The following is a 19,979-nucleotide window of genomic DNA, read 5'->3' as shown; positions in this document are numbered from 1 at the left end:
CTGAGCGCCTTCCTCCTTCCCTATGCATAGTCCTGATGAGAGTGAAGTGAGAGGTTACTCACCCTGGTCTTTCCACTGACGAGATCACCCTTCAGTCAGGGGCACCTCTTGCTACTTAATACTGAGGTTCTTCTAACTACCCAATACTCGGGGTCACCTCTAGCTACTTATTGTTGAGGGTACTTCTGGCTGCCTAATACTAAGGAGCAGTTGTAGCTGCCTATGATGGGAAAGGGAAGTAACGGAGAAGTGACAGCTGGGCCAGCCAGCACACTTGTGGTGTGCTAAGGCGGGGGTTTGTAGGTTCATGGAGGGAGACGTCTAGGGTGCTAGGACATCTGTGCCTATAGGCTCCTGTGATGTAAATCTGGGCCTGGTGGTATCCACAACTCGACTGCTGTGTCATCGCTTGTCTGTCACAATCCCTCTAGGTGCTTAATGTCCTTTCTCAGATAGCACTTAAGGTGAGGCAAGCCAACAGCTCCATGGCAAATTGCGATCGCTCTGGCCACAGGTCAGGCCTACACACACAGAAGACCAGAGGTTCCTCGCTCCTTAGACTGTTCCTTGTTGGTTGTTCCCTGAGAGTGGATCCTAAAGCACCCTGTTGAGGCGTTTTCCACGACGGAATCGCAATGCACAAGTGGAAACAGGCCCTTAGTGAGAACAAATATTTGTGAAGCACTGTAGATTATTATCATTATTATTATTATTATTTTTTTTTTAACACACACTGACTTTCTGATATGACTGAAAGTAACACACAGTTAGGTGACAGGGGTGACATTGTGTGGGGGTGAGTGACAACCAATTGCTTATGTACAGTGAGAGTGAGCTGGAATGGGGCTGCAGCCAGTCACACACCTTATTGTATAACTGTATACAGGTGAAAACATACCCCACCAGCATGCAACAACCAAATATCAGTACAGCACACAGCAGGGTCAATGTCCATCCTGATGACAAAATTAATTTTGTGTATAGACTACTGGGGGATCCCTAGTTGGTGCACTACATGTAGCTCTCCTCTCCCTACACTGACTACAGGCAGAGTGAAAATGGCCCCCGGGATTGTGCCTTTTATAGTGGGGGGAGTGGCTCAGATGGTGATCAGGTCAGATTGGCTATCCTGTCACACCTCAACACACCTTGTACTATTTTGCACAGTTTAGTGCATACACCCCAATATTGGGAATATGGTTTAAATGTTTTGGCTGATTAGTGTAACTACTGTATGGAGACCCACCGGTGACCTTATGCTTTGAGGTCACTACATTGGAATTCTGCTTTATTACAACGCAAGCCAGTGACGCCATACATTGTGCTCTCCCATTGTGAGATGCGACAGTTTTATAGCCAATTCTTTATTGTTGTCTGTTTCTTGTTCAAGTGATCTTTTTGCATTGTTTCTGCCAAATGCATTTGTCTGAGACAATATCTCGCCTGAAGGAAGATGACTAAACAAAGCATTGCACCCTAATCCCCGTGGATAGGGAGTGGCTTGGAACAGTTCCATTACCAGGAGGTCACAGCACTGAAATCCTAACATTTTAATGCAGGGTTGTCAAAACAACCTTGTCAGAGAATTTGTATTCAGTGCAGTTCACTGCACATTTTTAATTTGTACAATATAAAATGTATGTAACATTAGGCTGAGTTATCTGAAGTTATCTGAGATCTAACACATACTTTTTAAGCAATACCTGTGTGTGTTGTTTACTTAAACCTGAAAGGTATTGAGGATTACATGTGTGAATTAATTTCATAAATTGTGAATGTGAGGAAATGGATAAAAAATTAGATTTTGTACTTTAACTACTTGCATACCAGCAGTCTCTGTTCCCTTAAAGAGAACCCGAGGTGTGTTTAAAGAATATTATCTGCATACAGAGGCTGGATCTGCCTATACAGCCCAGCCTCTGTTGCTATGCCAAACCCCACTAAGGTCCCCCTGCACTCTGCAATTCCTCATAAATCACAGCCGTGCTGTGAGGCTGTGTTTACATCTGTAGTGTCAGTCTCAGCTGCTCCCCCGCCTCCTGCATTGCTCCGGTCCCTGCCCCCGTCCCTTCCCTCCAATCAGCAGGGAGGGAAGGGATGCAGGCGGGGACTGGAGTTCTGCAGGAGGCGGGGAGAGCAGCAGACTGACACTATAGAGATAAACACAGCCATCTCTGACAAGCTGTTTGTCAGCAGCGTGGCTGTGATTTATGAGGGATTGCAGAGTGCAGGGGGACCTTAGGGGGGTTTGGGATAGCAACAGAGGCTGGGCTGTATAGGCAGATCAAGCCTCTGTATGCAGATAATATTCTTCAAACTCACCTCGGGTTCTCTGTAATGACCAGAGACTGCTGGAACCAAAAAAATGGGGCCTACTGGCGTCTCGTCGCACGGACTCGACATTTCCGCCACTCACCTAGCGCTGCAGGCCACTCACTCTGCCGTCGCTGTGACGGCAGAGCTCTGTGAGCCTGTCATTGGCTCCTGACCCTGTGATCACTGTGAGCCAATGGCTCACAATGATCACGGGGTCAGGTGCCAATGAAATCGGCTCCTGATGGGCTAACAGGGCTGTGCCGTCACTATGAGTAGCCTGCAGCAACGGGAGAGCGGCGATAGCGACAGGTCCGTGTGGCAGGGCAATTGAAATCTACGTCCTGGCAGGAGTAAGCAGCCATAAACAGGGCATAGATTTTAAACACTTCACCTCAAAGGGGTTTTCCACTTAAAAAACCTGAGCAATTTTCACCTGTCAACGCGCCTTCCAATCATTCGCCTATAACTTTATTACTACTTATCATAACAAAACAATCTATCTTCTTTCACTATAGCTTGTGCACTTTACACTCTTAATCTTTTTTACTCACTTTACTTCTTCTTTATAATTATTGTTGGACATTGTTATACATGCATCATTTTTCATGGTTGCCTCTTTGAAGTTTGTACAGTCACTTTGATTCATTCATGCACTTTAAGTCACTCAGCACTTTAATTATCCCTTTCTGGGGACCACCTGTTTACCCATACTCCTGTGATATTATATTATTTATGTGCTGACCTCCATAACAATTCGATTTTCATTGTTTTTAATTGATTGTTCAATAAAGATGGGTTGATTTTGTGCCTATATCAGTCTGGTGCGGTATTTTTAAAGTATTCTTGATTTGGTAGGGTGTAACAAAACAATCTATATCTTGTTTTTTTGCCACCAACTAGGATTTTTTTTTGCTGGGGGGGGGTACTTTTTGCTAAGAATTATTTTATTCTAAAAGTGTTTTAACAGGAAAAACAAGAAAAAAATGGAAAAAATGCATTATTGCTGCCATTTTCCCAGTTTTTGGCCATTATAGTTTTAAAACAATACATGCTAACGTAATTAAAACCCACACAATTTGCTAATTTGTCCAGGTTATTGCAACATTTTAAATTTTTCCCTAGTACAGTGATCTGCAAACTTGTCTCTCTAGCTGTTAAGGAACTACCACTCCCACAATACATTTGCCTTTATAAATCATGACTGTGGCTGTCAGACTCCTGCAATGCATTGTGGGACTTGTAGTTCCTTAACTGCTGGAGAGAAAAGTTTGCAGATCACTGCCCTAGTACAATGTATGGTGCCAATATTTTATTTGGAAATAAAGGTGCATTTTTTTCAGTTTTGCGTCCATCTCTAATTACAAGCCCATTATTTATAAAGTAATAGTAATATACCCTCTTTACATACATATTAAAAAGTTAAGTCCCTAAGGTAACTATTTATGAATTTTTGTTTTTATTTATAATTTGTTTTTATTTAAATATGATAACTATTAGGGAGTGTGGGAGGTCAGGGGTTAATTAAAAATGTAAAAATAGGTCCTTTATTAAAAAAAAAAGTAGATTTAATTTTACTATCTAGCCACAAGATGTCCTTGCAGGTGACTTCCGTATGCGCAGTATTACTATGCAAACCAGACACACTGCGTGGATGGTCTTTGTGAATGGTGGCGCTGTCTCATAGACGGCTGTGTTCCCATTCATTTATCTAGCGTCTAACGATCAGCGGCAGTAACAAGCGTGAGGGGGGGGGGCAAGCAAGAATGCGGGGTGGGGAGTAGCTACGTCCCTGCACATAGTTGTGGCATTTTTGCAGGGATGTAGTTACTCATCCCACGGGAGGGGAAGTGGTTAATTACAGCAGTCCGGAAGTGGTTAAATCATTCACCATTCATTCATTCATACACTCAAAAAGGCCATGGAAATTTGGGCCCAGGGTATAAAGCTGCTGCTAGTATACCGATAAAATTCAGAGAGATCTGCTGCAGCTCCTGCGTATAACTCTCTCAAGCACGGCATTACCACTCTGGGTTGCGGATTTCCATCTCGAGCCTGACTCGGGATTATCGCTAAGGAGGTTAATAAGTAAGGTGAGATAATTCAGCAGAAAAGCTTTGTGAATCAGCGCCAATATGAGGCTGCTTGTGAGCGCAACCAACCAGTACGGCATGTGGAAAGAAACCCGCCTCCACTCTGGTAGCCTGGAATACCCTCTCTAATGGTCGCTCCCTTAAAGAGAATCTGTATTGTTAAAATCGCACAAAAGTAAACATACCAGTGCGTTAGGGGACATCTCCTATTACCCTCTGTCACAATTTCGCCGCTCCTCGCCGCATTAAAAGTGGTTAAAAACAGTTTTAAAAAGTTTGTTTATAAACAAACAAAATGGCCACCAAAACAGGAAGTAGGTTGATGTACAGTATGTCCACACATAGAAACTACATCCATACACAAGCAGGCTGTATACACCCTTCCTTTTGAATCTCAAGAGATCATTGTGTGTTTCTTTCCCCCTGCAGTTCTCATGCACTGAAGTTTCAGGCTGCTTGTTTTTCTCCTGCAAACAGCTTTGCCCTTGTCTATAATTCTTCAGTATGTGAAAGCCCAGCCAGCTCAGAGGAAGATTTTTCCAGCTTGTAAAAGATAAGAGAGAAGCTGCTCTAATCTAAATAATACACAGGCAGTGTGCATAGAGGGGCCTGGAAGGGGGAGTTCATAGCAGAACCACAACACTGAAGAACTTGGCAGTCTTCCAGACACAGGCCGACAAGTCTGACAGGGGAAAGATACATTGATTTATTACAGAGATCGTGATAGCAGAAAGTGCTGCAGTAAGCCAGAACACATTAGAATAGCTTTTGGAACTTGTAGGATGATAAAAAACAGGATGCAATTTTTGTTACGGAGTCTCTTTAAAAAAATGTGATATGATTTTGTGTCCATCAAGTATAAAATAATTCAGTCCAAGTAATAAAGGAAGAAAGGTTATTACTTCAGGGTTTGGAGTGAAAATGAACGCCGTAAGAGAAATTGAGCCAGGGTGACCAAACTCGAAGGAAGGAAGCAAGGTGTGTTATCCTGGATGTGACTAGTGAGATATTCATTTTTGGCAGGCTGTATTTAAGTTTTGTGACCTTATTATTCTTGTTTACACTGTTTTTTGTTTTGTTTTTTTACTTGTAGTCTTCACTTCTGTATGCCACTGAGTTTGACTCTTATATATGTCAATTTGGAACTTTTTTAATTACCTAATAATACAGTTTTTTGAAAGTGAAAAAAAATGTGTTGTGCCCACCCACCTGTGAACAACAGGACTTGGGGGCCAAAGATGGAGGGTAAAAAGGGTAAACAGACACAAAGGGGGAAAGATGCGCACAAAAAATGTATAAAAAAAAGTTAAAAACCCAATACATAGAATTAATAAGTAGCTTATCTCACAAGGTACGAAAAGAAAGAAAACATTCTGCAGTAATTCACATTGCCAAGAGTAGAGATCCCAGAGTCTCCATTAAATTAAATGTAAATCAAGGTCAATTAAGTTTTCAAAGGGAAAACATTGATTAAATAATTTATAACTCACAGGTGTCACAACACCACCAGTCCACGAGGGCCATATCCATGCCAGGGTTTAGGATATAAGCTATATTCAGTAAAGATCTTCTTTCAAACACACCTTAAAGGGAACCCGAGGTTAGAAAAATATAGAGGCTGACGCATTTATTTCCTTTTAAGCAATACCAGTTGCCTGGCTGTCCTGCTGGTCCTCTGACTCTAATACTTTCAACCCTAGACCCTGAACAAACATTCAGCAGGTTGTGAGTGTCTGACAATATTGTCAGATCTGACAAGATTAGCTGCATGCTTGTTTCTGGTGTAATTCAGTTCACTACTGCAGCCAAATAGATCAGCAGGACTGGCAGGCAACTAGTATTGTTTAAAAGGAAATAAATATGGCAGCCTCCATATCACTCTCACCTCGGGTTCACTTTAACTCAATTTTTTTATGAGTTGACCATACCTGGGGTCCTTTAATGTCCCCCCATCAATGTTTGGACCCTCAGCTGCAACAGCCCCCCTTTCATGTTGGAGCTGTGCCCCCTAATCACCACATGTACTGATGAGCGTAATGACCTAATTATGATTTCACATAATTTGTGAAATTAGGATTATTACCGTAATTGAAAATTCATCATTTTGCGAAAATTATGTGAAATTTCACGTTTATGCGGAACTTTATAATTATGATTGTGTAACCATCGGTGTAACACAGAGATGGTCTGATTATCGATGATCTGCAGTATCACCGATAATCAGATATATCTACTAACCTCTGGACACCTGAGATAACAAGTGAGTGTTAAGTGCAACAGTAATACTTTGAGTACTGCACAGAAGTATTTTCCTTCCGAAGGTCTAGACTCTCCAGGGGGAGGAGCTAGACTGAGAGTAGGAAGGACAGAGTGTGAGTGACACCAGAGATGGTGTCACTAACAGGTCTGGGAACTGCCTCTAACAGTAAGGTCAGTTCTCGAGGTCGGACAAGCCAGATCGTTAACACACAGACAGATAAGGTACAGATTCAGGAGACTGATACGGAATCCAAGAACGAGCAGAGTTTGGCAACAGGATATCAGAAATAGCAAGGTACAGAATCAGAGTTCAAAGGGATAGTCAGGCAGGCAGAAGGTCATAACAAAATAATACAGTTCAATATTCCTGACGCTAAGGTGTGAGTTCCTTGATCGTCAACACCTTTGGAAACTATGCTAAGACACAGATACAGACAAGGTCTGAGTGCTACCACGTAGTGATCACAACGCCAGACACCAGAGAAATGACCAGCACCCAGTATATATACCACAGCGCTCTCCAGTGCCACCCCTAAGTGCTGGACCAATGGAGGATGGTAAAAATGTCAGCTGACCCGCTTGGTCAGCTGACTCTTCTCTGGCTGTCATATAAGCTCTGCCTCTCAGCCAGTGTTGCCAACTCATCCCTTTAATTACTGACACATCTAAGTTATACAGGTTCTGGGGCTACTTACACATAGTCAGTGCCTTAACTGCATCTACCTAGCCACGAAACCTGTATAATTCATATGTGTCAGTAATTAAAGGGATGAGTTGGCAACACTGGTCTCAGCGCGTGCGCGCGTCCTTCTGAACCTGTGTGGACTAGCATTCTCAGCCACACCAGGCATGTTTTGCAAAGTATCAGCTGATTCGGGCGCGGGAGCCGCCGCACCGCTTTCCAAGCAAGCGGCGGACTCCCCGCGTCCAAACACCATGTCAGGGGTATCGCTATGAGTACAAACCGCCGCATCCAACGCGGACTCCACCGCTTTGCCTATGCGGCGGTTTCTTCGCGTTGTGCCGCCATGTTGGACGCGGAAACAGCCGCCTCACCCTGAACACTTGCGGCGGCTATTCCGCGTTTCTTCACAGATTGTTTTTTGTAATTACGATTGTTTTTGTAATGGAAACAAATCAGAATTTCATGTTTATTACGGAAATTTGGCTGTTCTCGAAAATGTGTTCCAGTCCAGAGCCTCTGATACATTTAAAGCGACAGCACGTGCAGGGGCCATTGCATTATCAGATATTGCAAGGTCTAAAACCAAGTGTTTAAACATGCATGACCGCTGAGTGCACCTTGGGGCCTTTGCATTATCAGTAATTGCAATCAATGAGTGACTTTCCTGAGTTTAGTAACTACTTACACTTGCATAATTGCTATTAAAAATGAAATTACGTCCATTTTCGTAATTAAAATAACTGTTTCTATAGAAAACACGAAATTTCACACTAAACACAAATTTGCTTCGAAACTCGAAATTACGCAATGGAAATTTCGCTACGGAATTCCGAATGACTGTATGGCAATTATGAAATTGTGAATTTGCGACGTAGTGGCAAAATTCTTGTCCGGAACTACGGAAACACAAAATTACGCACGTTTTGTCTCAACAATAACCGCATGCTCGCTCCACTCTGCTCACCCTCTTCATGCGTGCTCCATGACAGCTGTTTTCAGGTGTGCAGGAGCCTTGGCCAGGACTGTCCTGGGCATGCGCACTTACAAATGTGTTGGAACTATAGTTGGCCAGAACGCTTCCAGCCAGATCTGCTGTGCACAACCATTCAGGAGTGTGATAGAAGAGCATGTGATGTAGACAGAGCATGCACCCCTTCTCCAACTGGGTCAAGTCAGAGCTTTGAATAGGGGGGCAGTGCTCCAACACGGAGATCTGCAGAGTTTACGGAGACACTGAAGAAGCCCCAGGTATGGCCTAAATTTTAGGTTACCCTGAAATGCACCCTGCAGCCACACAAATACAAAAATATTAATGAATGTTACCTGACCAAAGTTCCATGGGACAGTAGTGATGAAATCTTTTGCACCTTGATACACTAAGCCATGTTCATTCATGACATATTCCTGCCTGAGATCCTCATCCTCCAGAAACACGTCATCGTCTATAAAAAAAAAAAAACGAGCTCTTTTACCATAACATCTTTATTTAACAATTTCCAGCCACATGTTCTTCCAGAGAAACATTATAGAGATTAATTCATTTAAACCTATCATCAGAGAGCTATGAAGTTTTCTATCAGAATTGATGTACCCCGCTTAACTTCTACGTACTTAGCTGAGATGCTTTACAATACCTCATCTGCAATACATGTATAGATGAAGAACGTCAGGATGCGTACATTTAAAATGTGTTCGATGGGAATTATGGCACTGTGGAATATGCAGTAGATATTGGGCAGTGGTTAATTCTGATAGTGAAATATTGGACATTGTTTTTCAAATACTTTATTTAAATAAGTTTTTCATACAAAAATTGTACAGGGAGATACAACATCATTTCAATAAGTAGAGTACATACTGTATACAGTTGAGTGTACGCAGTGGTGATCGCAGTGAGGTACGTATATCTACGCCCATGGAGCTAAGATCAAGTCTCTGAAAGAGTAGATATACTGTAGTCAAATCTATAGAGGGTTAATGGGGAATAACATTCAAAAATAAAAAATTGCCTAAAAATTGTGTGTGTGTGTGTGTGCGTGCGTGCGTGCGTGCGTGCGTGCGTGTGTGTACCCCTTTTTTCTTGACAATAACATTAGAAAAACCTGATCTGCTGCATACTTGTTCAAGTTTTTTATTTATTATTATTTACCTAGGCTGTGTGCCTTTGCTGAACTGTGTCAAACTGTGCACTGCCATCAGGATTGTGGGAAGTATTTTGTTTTGTTTTAACTACAGTACCAAACTTATCTCAAAATGCAAATAACAGAAACTTCCCATTTCAGATAAGATAAGGGTACTATCATGGCGTAACTACAAATCACAGGGCCCCCAGAAAAATTTTGATTGGGTCTCCCAATGCACACACCCTTTCCTTTGCCTATCCTTGGTTGCCCTTACAGCCTTTCACTTATCTTGCAAAGGTCATAAAACAACTGTGGCCATCATAATCATCACACCCATAACCAGGGCTAGATTTAGCATAAGGCATTGTAGGCACGTGCCTACAAGCGCCTTATACTGAAAAGGCGGCTCTCTGAACCTCCCTATTTTGCAATTCAAAAGCTGGGAGCTCGACCGCAGTTGTGTCTCCCAGCTGCACACAGTTCAATTGCCAACCTGTTCTTCCAGCCCCCAGCAATTTGATGGCCAGTGCTGGGGATGTAGCCTGTGCTGAAGAGCAGCACTTATGGCGCAAGAATGCCTCTTCCTACAGGCTCCTGAGCTGTAAATCCAGCCCTGTCCATAACAAGTGTAGCCACACACCCAGTGAGGATCTGAAGGGTGGACCTGTTTATTGGAGGAAGGGAAGGTTAGTAGCTGGGGCCCCCCTCACGGTTCTGGTCCCCTGCAGTTGCAGGGTCTGCTGCCCTGTACTTACACCCCTGGACACTAGGACCAGAAAATAATTGTACCCCCTTCCCCCTCTTGAAGAGTTTACACAGTGATGTAAGCCTGTTATTGTTGTTAAAACTTACATTTTTTATTGAAACACTTTCTGCTAGCATTGACTGTGCAACAAATACAGGTAGCAGTGGCTGATAATCCACACAACTGCCTTTCCTACCCAAAAAGAAGCCAATACGGAGGTACAATTTAAAGGAATACTGTACGGGGGTCGGGGGAAAATGAGTTGAACTTAACCGGGGCTGCTAATGGTCCCCCGCAGACATCCTGTGCCCGCGCAGCCACTTACCGATTGCCTGACCCCGCCTCTGGTTCACTTCTGGAATTTCAGACTTTATAGTCTGAAAACCAGTGCACCTGCGTTTCTGTGTCCTCGCTCCCACTGATGTCACCAGGAGCGTACTGCAAAGGCACAGACCATATTGGGCCTGTGCAGTACGCTCCTGGTGACATCAGCGGGAGCGAGGACACGGCAACGCAGGCGCAGTGGTTTTAACACTTTAAAGTCTGAAATTCCAGAAGGGAAACGGAGGCAGTGCCAGAGCATTGGTGAGTGGCTGCGCGGGCACAGGATGTCTGCGGGGGACCATTAGAAGCCCCAGGTAAGTTCAACTCACCCCCGACCCCCCTACAGTATTCCTTTAACTGAATTAAACTGACATCTATTTACTCTTTCAGGCCAGAAACACACCGGAGAGCCTTTTTTGGGTCGTTTTCCCTTATTAAAAAACACTCCCATTGACATGCCTTAAAATTGTGGTAAAATCACCAGGAAATTGCAGCAATCTCGGTTTTTAAAAATCGCGACCATGCTACTTTGCTGCGATTGTACCACAATTTTAATGCGCATCAATGGCTAAACAAAAACAAACCAAAAAAAAAACGCTCTCTGGTGTTGTCAGACAGAGTCCTTTCGTGACACTCTCTAGGTGATCCATTCTGGTAGCTTCATTAGCAGCACCTGTATTGAATGAATGTGAGGACAGCTTCAACTAAGAGAGACTGGCTGTAATTGCATAGGTAAGAACAGTATTGAATAGAAATAATGAGAGGGGAAATACCAGTAGCATGTTTGAAAAATGACCAGCTCCAAGGATCCAAACAGCCTTATTTAAAAAAATAAATATATTAAAAAAACGGTCATAAGAGGCCACCGTCTAAAGCATTCGATACCAACCCACATGTCTTGGAATGTGTGCTAAAAATGCAAAGAGAAGAGGAAGGTACACACCCCAAATTCCAAACTGCCCTTGCAATGTTTACTCTTTGCAGTGAACTCAGAGAAACCTAAGGCAGAAAAGAACATGTGACATATGCAAACTGAAAAATCATTTTCCCAAAAGGTCTACTCACAGATCTGAGTAATTTTTTTCCCCTCAGGAATTAATTAGATGTAGAATATAAATTTGCTTACATAAAACATAAGGTATTTGCTTTATCTGAGCAAGAAGGAACTTACATGATGCATCAGTTTTGTTCAGTAAATAAGTAAATCAACAAATCGAGTTCCTTGTTTTTTACATATATATGCCCAACACTAATCTATCCTTTACCAACAACTAAAACTAACCTATGCCTAATAGTAACACCACAGCTATCAAGTGCTGCTACCTAGAGTTTCCCCCACCAGTAACTAAAGTTACTGCCACTACCTGGCGTCCCCACTGCTACCCAGGGCAGCACGGAGGCGTAGTGGTTAGCTCTCTCGCCTTGCAGCGCTGGGTCCCTGGTTCGAATCCCAGCCAGGGCACTATCTGCAAAGAGTTTGTATGTTCTCTCCGTGTCTGCGTGGGTTTCCTCCGGGCACTCCGGTTTCCTCCCACATTCCAAAAACATACGGAAAAGTTAATTGGCTTCCCTAAAAAAATTGGCCCTAGACTACAGTACTTACACTACATAATATTGACATATGGCAATGGTAGGGATTAGATTGTGAGCTCCTTTGAGGGACAGTTAGTGACAAGATATATATATATACACACTGTACAGCGCTGCGTAATATGTCGGCGCTATATCAATACTAAATAATAATAATAATACCCAGAGTACAGCTAACTATTTGAAGACTAAGGGCAACTTTGTGGAAACCAGTTAAATTACCCCAGAAAACAAAAAGAAAACATAAAACTGAGAGCAAATAGTGTAGTGTATACAAGTTCTCAAGTTAGACAAAGATAAATTTAAAGGTTTATTTTTCAAAATATAGTTCTCTGCAAAGACAACCACTTGAAAAGCAGGTGGGGGGAATACACCGAACTCCACTCAGGTTAAGAAGTCGCTCTCTAGATTGCAAATATAGGTAGTCACCCTCCATCAAGCGTGACAAACAAGATCAAAAGAAGATAACAGAGGCACCAATGAGTAAAAAAAAATCTAATCCCTATTATATCCAGACTTGTGAAGAAAAAACACAGGGACACCGGGAGCCCAGTCTGGTGCAATTTTGTTAGAACGCAAAGCTAGGGTTATAATGAATATATATGAATATACTCACCATGTAGGGTTGCTGGAAGGCAACCACTTTAAAGAGAGCATGTGGAGAAGTACCATCCCACTCGGCCTTTAACCACTTGACCACTGAGGGATTTTTCCCCTTTAGGACCAGAACAATTTCCACCTGTCAGCGCTCCTCCCTTTCTTTCGCCAATAACTTAATCACAACAAAATGATCCATATTTTGTTATTTTCACCACCAATTAGGCTTTCTTTTGGTGGTACTTTATGCTAAGAATTAGTTTGTTCTAAATACATTTTAATGGGAATAATGGGGAAAAAAATCAATATTTCTCAGTATTTGGCCATTCTAGTTTTTAAGTAAAATGTTCTACTGTGGATAAAAGCCACACATTTTATTTGTCCATTTGTCCCCGTTACTGCAACGTTTAAAATATTTCCCTAGTACAATGTATAGCGTTAATATTTTATTTGGAAATAAAGGTGCATTTTTTTTCAGTTTTGCATCCATTACTTATTACATGCCCATAATTTAAAAATTAACAGTTATATACCCTCTTGGCATACATATTAAAAAGTTCAGTCCCTAAGGTAACTATTTATGTATTTTTTTATTGTCTTATTTTTATTTTTATAAAAATAAAAATTGTGGGTACTATGGGAGACTGTGGGAGGGAAGGAGTTCATTTTAAATGTAATTGTAGGTCTTTTTATTAACCCATTTGCGTTCCGTCATTTTCACTTGAGAAATGTTCACCTCCCATTAATTAGCCTATAACTTTATCACTACTTATCACAATGAACTGATCTATATCTTGTTTTTTTCCGCCACCAATTAGGCTTTCTTTGGGGAGTACATTTTGCTAAGAGCCACTTTACTGTAAATGTATTTTAACAGGAAGAATAAGAAAAAAAACTGAAAAAATTAATTATTTCTCAGTTTTCAGCCATTATAGTTTTAAAATAATACATGCCTCCATAATTAAAACTCCTGTATTGTATTTGCCCACATGTCCCGGTTATTACACCGTTAGAATTATGTCCCTATCACAATGTATGGCGACAATATTTTATTTGGAAATAAAGGTGCATTTTTTCCATTTTGCATCTATCACTACTTACAAGTTTAAAATTAAAAAAAAATATAGAAGTATTTCATCTTTACATTGATATTTAAAAAGTTTAGACCCTTAGGTAAATATTTACATGTTTTTTTTTATTGTAATGTTTTTTTTTATATTAAACATTTTATTTGGGTAGTTTTGGGAGGGTGGGATGTAAACAAGTGATTTATAATGTAAATGTGTGTTTGGATTTTATTTTTTTTACTTTTAGTTGTAGTTTTACTTTTTGGCCACAAGATGGCGGCCATGAGTTTGTTTACATGACGTCACTCTAAGCGTAACACACGCTTAGAGCGACGCATGGGGTACGTTGCAGCCAGAAAAAGCGAAGCTTCGGAGAGAAGCTGTCGCTTTTTCAGCGGGAGAGAGGAATCAGTGATCGGGCACCATAGCCCGATTCACTGATTGCCTGTCTAACTAACCGCGGGCCGGGAGCACGCGTGCACACGCGCGATCGGCCGTGGGAGCGTGCGGTAGCGCGCATGGTTCCTGGACGTAGTTTCTACGTCCAGGAACCAAAATAGTTTGAAATGTATGTAGGTGTAATTTTATTATTTGGCCACAAAATGTCCTCGCGCATTATTACCAATTTGCACGAGGTCACAAAAATTGGACAGTTGAAGACTGGAAAAATGTTGCCTGGTCTGATGAGTCTCGATAGAGTCAGAATTTGGCGTAAACAGAATGAGAACATGGATCCATCATGCCTTGTTACCACTGTGCAGGCTAGTGGTAGTGGGGTAATGGTGTGGGGGATGTTTTTTTGGCATACTTTAGGCCCTTAGTGCCAATTGGGCAATGTTTAAATGCCACGGGCTACCTGAGCATTGTTTCTGACCATGTCCATCTGTTCATGACCACCATGGTTTCTTGACCATGACAATTGGTTTCTTGAACATGACAATGAGTTCACTGTACTAAAATGGCCCCCACAGTCTCCAGATCTCAACCCACTAGAGCATCTTTGAGATGTGATGGAACGGGAGCTTCGTGCCCTGGATGTGCATCCCACAAATCTCCATCAACTGCAAGATGCTATCCTATCAATATGAGGAAACCTTTCTGAAGCACATTGTTGAATCAATGCCACGTAGAATTAAAGGAATACTATCGATTGAAACAACTTTTTTTTTAATACTCTATATTAGTGTACACATTACCACTAGTGCTAGGGGCACTTTATTTATTCACCCAGGTCTCTCTCGCTATCCCTGCTTAAAAATTACTTTCTCTCACAGCTCATAGTAGTTTGGGTCACCCTGAGCTGCTTGGTTACTCTGTCACACAGCTCACAAATATATTTTACTGTGTCACTCACAGCATGCAGGAGACATGAGGAGAAATAGGCTGATCTGAGGTGGTAACAGGTAACTAAATGAGCTGTAATATTGCTGGAATATAACTAGCTATAACACTAGTCTGTGTTTACACTCAGACTGGTTGCCTGGCTGCCTGCTTCTGGTGATTCACTCCAGGCTGCATCCACTTTACAAGCTGCTGAGAGGGGCAGACCACTGTTTACAATTAGCATTATTAGTATCTTTATCAGTCAAGAGACACAAAGATAATAAACACACATTGCTAGCATCAACCCCTTACAACTATATCAATAAGATTCTTTCAGCAAGGTGATAATTAAACTATAAACTGAGGAGTTAATAGCAACTCCCCTGTGCAGAGACATGGTCTAGCCCTCTGGGAGCCGTCAGTATTTAGATACATTTTGTATCCAACACTGACGCCAAAACTGACGGAGGATTTTACAGCTGAGAGGAACAGCTGGGTGAGGAATCAAATTGCTCCTAGTATTGCTCCTAATGTGTGCTACAACATACAGCATTTAAAAATAAATGCATACATCGATAGTATTCCTTTAAGGCAGTTCTGAAGGCGAAAGGGGGTCAAACACTGTATTAGTATGGTGTTCCTAATAATCCGTTGGGTGAATTTTATAAGTATGCTAAACGGGAAGTAATGCGTGGACATGTTACTTCGGAAGATACAATGATGCAGGCGTCCCATTGATGTTGGGGATCATTGACACGGGAATTAGATCAATAAATGGGAACTGTGTTCCCATTCATTCAACTCCCTGCTAACCGGCGGTGATGTGAATGAGTGTGGGAGCATGCAAGGGAGATGGCAGCGAGTGGGCACAGTGGTGATGCTGTGGGAGGCGTATATCTACGCCCCTGGAAGGTGAGCAGTGCTCCCCCGGGTCGTAGAGATACTGCCTCAGTTTCATCAAGTGGTTAAAGTGACACTCAAGTGAAAAAAAAAACTTATGATGAATTGCATGTGTAGTACAGATGATTATTAGAACATTAATAGAAAAGAAAAGAGTCTCATATTTTTATTTTCAGTTATATAACTTTTTTTTAATAACATTGCATCATTCTACACTCTGTATTGTAAACTATAAAACAGAGCAGAGGTAATGACCCTTTGAACTTCCCTGCAGTAAAACCTTATATGAACCTGTCTCGCACTGTTTCTTTATATAAGTGCTACAAAAAAACAGGAATTTCTTTGAAGAGCTCAGAGAAGCTCTTTCGCGTAAATAACAACTGAAGTTTCTTATCTCGTCCTGTACTGGAAAACAATGTGAGACTATTTTTTTTGCTACTAATGTTCTAGTTCTTAGCTGTGATACACATACAATTCATAATCTCATAAGTTTTTTTTTTGATTTAGGTTTGTTTTAAGGGTGTTCTGCTGGTCACCACTCCAAAAGTTTCCTCTCGGGACCAGCCCTGGAAGTGATCCCTAGATCTGGGGAGGAGTTGTAGGCAGACTGGGAAAAAGGTACGAGGCGCCTAAAAATTGTAAAATTAGGTTTGTTTTAAGGGTGTTCTGCTGGTCACCGCTCCAAAAGTTTCCTCTCGGGACCAGCCCTGGAAGTGATCCCTAGATCTGGGGAGGAGTTGTAGGCAGACTGGGAAAAAGGTACGAGGCGCCCAAAAATTGTAAAACAAATACAAAATAAAAGATAAAAAGGTTTGCTGACCTATATATTGTCATATATGAAAAGTTAAAAACTGACTGGACTAGCTATCAGGTACCCAAGAAGATACAAGGTTCAGATCCTACCTGAGGACCTACCTTTGGCGCCCAGAGTGAGACCCACTGATTTTTAGGGCACAAGAATTGACCTGATGAAGCATTTTTACTGTGAAATGCGTTGTCCAGCAAAGTGCATAATACATTTAAGAAAAACTTTTTAATACGATTTGCTTAAAGTCTACTCATTGAAGGCAGGAAAGCAGGAAAGCTATACTTGTATGGTGGAGGACACATGGCTACACTTGTAGTCTGGGAGCATGGAAGGGACATCCTATGCTCGAGGGAGGAGTGATTTCAGGTATGGCTATGCTTCCAATAGAACAAGTGGCTGTAGTTATTATTAGTGAAATTAACCACTTCACCACTGAGGGGTTTTACCCCCTGAGCACCAGAGCAATTTTCACCTTTCAGCGCTCCTTCCATTCATTCCCCTATAACTTGATCATTACTTATCGCAATGAAATGAACTATATCTTGTTTTTTCCGCCACCAATTAGGCTTTCTTTAGGTGGGACATTATGCCAAGAATTATTTTTTTCTAAATGTGTTTTAATGGGAAAATAGGAAAAATGTGGGGAAAAAAATAATTATTTTTCAGTTTTCGGCCATTATAGTTTTTAAATAATGCATGCTACTGTAATTAAAACCCATGAAATGTATTTGCCCTTTTGTCCCGGTTATAAAACCATTTAAATTATGTCCCTATCACAATGTTTGGCGCCAATATTTTATTTGGAAATAAAGGTGCATTTTTTTCATTTTTGCGTCCATCCCTAATTACAAGCCCATAGTTTATAAAGTAACAGTGTTATACCCTCTTGACATAAATATTTAAAAAGTTCAGTCCCTAAGGTAACTATTTATGTATTTTTTTTAATTGTACATTTTTTAATTTTTTTTTTAATTACAAAAAAAAAAAAAAAATGGGGAGTGTGGGAGGTAATGAGTTAATTTTATGTGTAAAAGTCATTTATTTGTATGTGAAAAATGTGTAGGGTGTAGTTTACTATTTGGCCACAAGATGGCTACAGTAACTTTTTGTTTTAATGCGACCTCCAAGCTTCCTTCCGGAAGCTTGGAGGAAGAATAAGGAGGCTGGACACGTGAGTTTTTTCTCACAATGATCGCGCTTCCCATAGGAGAGCAGCGGATCATTGCGGGGCTTAGATCAACGAACGGGAATGGATTTTCCCGTTCATTGATCTCTGGGCGAGCGGGCGGCGGCGTGTTTACTAGCGGCGGGCGGCGTGTTTACGAGCGGGAGTGCGGGCAGCGTCGGGAACGCGGAAAGTACGTATTTCTCCGTCCCTGGTTGTTAAAGGATGGAAAAAGGGGCGGAGAAATACGTACGCGCGGGGGTAAAGTGGTTAAAAGGCTTTACTTGTTCTAGGGCAGGGGTGTCAAACTCAAATACAAAGTGGCCCGAAATTGTGCACTGGGACCTAGTCGTGGACCAACCTCAATGTCTATTGGTCACCCTGCTCCCTTATAAAGTTCCTAGATGTCTAATGGCCCCCCTCCAACCCCTATACAGTTCCCTAGTGTCTAGTGGACCCCCTCCCTCTCCTATACAGTTCCCAGGTGTCTAGAGGGGCCCTCTCTCCCCTAAACAGTGCTTTCCCCTACCTCCCCATATGGCTTCCCTAGTGATCTAGGGTTTCACCTCCAATAAAGCTTCCCTGGTGGTCTAGCGTGGGCCAAACATAATGCAAAGTGGGGAAACCACCTCAGGGCCAAATTTAATGGCTCTGAGGGCCAGATTTAGTCCGCGGGCCGGAGTTTGACATGTATTTTCTAGAGGAAAGAAAATAACTAGTCTTGATATGGTGAGGGAGGAAGTTTATATTTAAATTTGGAGTTAGGGGGAGGAAACGGCCACACTTCTTATGAAGGTTTAGGCAAGGGCAAAACTATATTTTGCCAGGCCCTCCATCAATACGCTGCCGGCCAGGGTCACATCTCCCAACAAAACCCTAACGGCCTTCCAACTCACCTCCCCAAATCACAGTGTTAGGTAGCTTTCCCCCCACATATTGAAGAGCAGCGGAGCGTGAGTCATTACCTGCAGTGGTGCTCATCACGAGCATACAATCACGAACCATTTTTTGCAATCACAAGCTCATAATCGCCATTGGTGATCGGCTCTCGATCACAAATGCGATCACGAATGCACTCGTTACTCATGATCACTAGTCGGTATTCGTAAAAACCCACGACTTTAGTGTTTAATAGCAAAGCCCCCTTACATGCTAGAAACACCAAAACCAATTTTCCAGATATCTTAAGAAGAACAGAACATTTTGTTTCAAAAAGACCTTATAGTTTTTGAGAAAATCGATGTGAAAGTTTAAAAGGAAAAAAGTATACATTTAAATGCGGTAAATGACAGTTAATGTATTTACTGCATTTAAATGTATACTTTAAAATCGATTTTCTCTAAAACTATAAGGTCTTTTTGACATATCTGGCAAATTTGGTGTTTCTAGCATGTAAGGGGGCTTTGCTATTAACCATTCAAATTGGCAGGTTTTTAATTATGAATCACGAATCGTGATTTGTGATTACATGCAGTTATTTGACTCAAAACCGCACCCGAGTCGGATATCTGTTTCTATTCGTGATCGTGATCACGAGTCAATTTGTAAGTGGGCGGAGTCAAATTCGTGATCACTAGAATTCGTGATTGGGGTATCCGAGCATCCCTAATTACCTGCTTCCAGGGCTGGGACAGGTCACTCTCTGCAGTGCAGCTCCATGCTGTGCAACCTATCTCCTTGCGGTTCCTGTCTCTGCATGTCATGTGACAGGCAACTGTGGGCTGCACAGCACACGGCTACACTGAAGAGAGGTGTGAGGGTCCCGCCACAGGAAGCAAGTAATGTATCACGCTCCACTGCTACTGCTCTGCATGCTAGCACAGGAGTGGGCCCCCTTAGCCCTGTGGGCCCACTTGCCACAGCTAGAGTCACAGGGGCTATTGTTACACCCTTGGGGGGTTACGAAGTATGACATGGCTATACTAATCATGAGATGGACATGGTGCACTTGTTCTAAATGGTATGCATGGCTACACTTGTTTACTTT

At 42.0% G+C, this 19,979-nt stretch overlaps 1 protein-coding gene across 2 annotated transcripts in view; it reads right to left on the bottom strand.

The window, feature by feature from the left end:
* Window positions 1–19,979, bottom strand: part of LOC137541680 (protein-glutamine gamma-glutamyltransferase 5-like) — a 147,732-nt gene that overhangs the window by 71,824 nt on the left and 55,929 nt on the right. For both annotated transcript variants that reach the window (XM_068263087.1, XM_068263086.1), the window contains exon 4: window positions 8,674–8,792. In XM_068263087.1, coding sequence (XP_068119188.1) covers window positions 8,674–8,792 — 119 coding nt within the window. The remainder of the gene's footprint in view (window positions 1–8,673; window positions 8,793–19,979) is intronic.

Source organism: Hyperolius riggenbachi, chromosome 12 (genome assembly GCF_040937935.1).
Source record: "Hyperolius riggenbachi isolate aHypRig1 chromosome 12, aHypRig1.pri, whole genome shotgun sequence".
Taxonomy (NCBI): domain Eukaryota; kingdom Metazoa; phylum Chordata; class Amphibia; order Anura; family Hyperoliidae; genus Hyperolius; species Hyperolius riggenbachi.
This window is presented reverse-complemented; position numbering and strand designations above follow the sequence as displayed.